This window comes from Borostomias antarcticus (genome assembly GCF_949987555.1).
Source record: "Borostomias antarcticus genome assembly, chromosome: 21".
NCBI classification, from domain to species: Eukaryota; Metazoa; Chordata; class Actinopteri; order Stomiiformes; family Stomiidae; genus Borostomias; species Borostomias antarcticus.
This window is the reverse complement of record NC_140254.1, coordinates 14446832-14449331: the sequence shown is the minus strand read 5'-3', so window position 1 is coordinate 14449331 and position 2500 is coordinate 14446832. Positions and strand designations below refer to the sequence as shown.

General features: G+C 53.4%; 1 protein-coding gene across 1 annotated transcript in view; it reads right to left on the bottom strand.

The window, feature by feature from the left end:
* The window catches only part of adgrb2 (adhesion G protein-coupled receptor B2), a gene marked incomplete at both ends in the record, with an annotated part of 188245 nt that overhangs the window by 43517 nt on the left and 142228 nt on the right, over positions 1–2500 (bottom strand). The window contains 2 exon segments of the mRNA XM_084455426.1: positions 118–187; positions 2007–2157. Coding sequence (XP_084311552.1) covers positions 118–187; positions 2007–2157 — 221 coding nt within the window.

Sequence of the window (2500 nt, the reverse complement as noted above, 5' to 3'; positions counted from 1 at the left end):
AAGATCCCATGCAGACTTTCATCTGAGAAGCGGTTTAGGAAGCTTGGCTTGAAGTCTGGCACACAGAGAGCCGGCGATGACGTCATAGGTCAGGGGGGAAAGGTCGGCTGTACTCACTAGCTGGGGGTGCCGTAACCTCTGGCTCTGGTGAAGCCCACAGACACCGCAACCACAAGGGCAGGGAGACCTGAGGGCGGAGAGAGAGGGATGGAGAGAAAATAGAAGTGAGAGAGAGAGAGAGAGAGAGAGAGAGAGAGACGGGGGGATTTTAAAGAATCCATTATTTATTGAGTTGAGGTTATTGAAACTTTCACGAAAACGCCCTGCAAAAACAAGCAACAGAATATAGAACAATCCATCTAATCCAAACCAGCAGAATAACAGTAAACAAAACAACAAAACAACAAACACCAGAGAAGAGCTACAATACAAACAGTGGATGGATTTGATGATGAAGAGAGGCAGAGAGGCAGAGACAGGAGAGAGAGAGAGAGAGAGAGAAGACAGAGAGAGAGAGAGAGAAGAGAGAGAGAGAGAGAAGAGAGAGAGAGAAGAGAGAGAGAGAGAAGAGAGAGAGAAGAGAGAGAGGGTTAGGCTGAGAGGAAGAATAGACGCATAGAGAGAGAGGGAGAATATCAATGAGAGAAACAAGGCGGATGTGAACGACAACGAAACTATGAAAGCAAAGGCAGCGTTTTCCATCCCACCCGTGGAACACGCGGTGAGTGTGTGGGGGGGGGGGGGGTGTTCGCGTGACGGCGGTCTGCAGCTGAGAGGGACGCCGTGTGACCGCCGCGACCTCTACCTGCTGACTGTAGATTAAGAGCGTGCGTCCGGGGCTTATCTGGGGCGTGGCCTCAGGCGCCGGCGGTGGGAGGGATAACGGTTCATCGCCGCAGGTGAGCAGCTATTTAGAGTCATTTCATCTGTGTATGTTCTGCTCATTCCCAACAGACTGTCTGTTCGTTTCATCTGCAACTGGCATCTAAGGGGCTCGGCACTACCCTCAGGCTCCTGCTGACCCTTCTGTCTGTGTGTGTGTGTGTGTGTGTGTGTGTTAGAACAGAGAACTACTGTAGAATAACACTTCACAAACATACTTGTTACCACATACATCAATCAATTATACTTCTGTGAGCGTGCATGTGTGTGTGTGTGTGTGTGTGGGCGTGCACATGCGTGTTTGTGTGTGAGTGTGTGTACCACAGAGAGATAAATATGCTAGATCCTTAATGAGCTTGGCTCAGAAATATTCATGTAATGAACAGAGCAGTGATTACGGCTCCCAATTAAAAGCAATTAGAAAAAAGCCACTTTAACAAAGAAATGTGGCGTGAATGTGGCTGGGGCCCTAACCAGTAGGAGGCAACTTTTAATTAAATAATAACCATGCCCTATAGGACTCCATCAAGCAGTTACACACACACACACACGCGCGCGCACCAACCCCCGTGCGCCCTCCGGTAACCCACGGCAACCCACTTCGATGAGAAGTCGATCAGGAAGGAAAAATTGCGACTGAGTACCTCTCTGTGATGAAGTTCTCCGATCCCCAAACCCACCCCATCTACATCACTCTCCCTGTAGCGGCCATTTCCATGAAGGTCATCTTTTCCTTTCCGCTCTCTCCCTCCGACGTCGTGTCTCTCCCCCCCGGCTGCTAGTGACTCTACCGCTACACCCCCCCCCCCCCCCCCGCCACTGCCCCCCCGCCCCTCCCACCCCCTCCCGTGGCTGGATCTGCTGAGGGCATCGGTGACCCGATGAGACCAGATAGCCCGGATCGATAGGCGCTGAGATGAATAGGGATCGGGGGCTGTAATTGGCCAGATATCTCCCTTCATCTCGCCACCGCCGCGCCGGACGATGTTACGGCTCCGCCTCTCTCATCCCTCCCGTCGTCCCCCTTTAGCGAGGCGCCGTGTGGTATACACGGCCGGGGCGGTGGGGAGACAGGGGGCCGGTGTGTGTGTGTGTGTATGTGTGTGTGTGTGTGATCCCCTCACCCCAGCCCAGGCATAGGAAGCGTTTGCGTATGAGCCGTGTCCTCATCTTCCCGATGACGGCCAGGTAGGACTGCCACGCCTCGGTCAGCACCCAGCAGAACGACGCCAGGAAGAAGAAATGAAGGAAGGCAGCTGTCACAGCACACAGGCCCTGCAGAGAGAGAGAGAGAGAGAGAGAGAGAGAGAGAGACAGAGAGAGAGAGACAGAGAGAGACAGAGAGAGAGAGAGAGAGGGGGGGCAGAGAGATAGAGTAAGAGAGAAGGAGAGATAGAGAGATAGAGAAAGAGAGAGAGGGGTGGGGAGAGGGAGAGACAGAGAGAGAGAGAGCGAGAGGTAGAGAGCGCGAGAGAGAGAGAGAGAGAGAGAGAGAGAGAGAGAGAGGGGGGGGCAGTAGAGATAGAGAGAGAGAGAGGGAGAGATAGAGAGAGAGGGGTGGAGGGAGAGGGAGAGAGAGAGAGGGGTGGAGGGAGAGGGAGAGAGAGACAGACAAAGA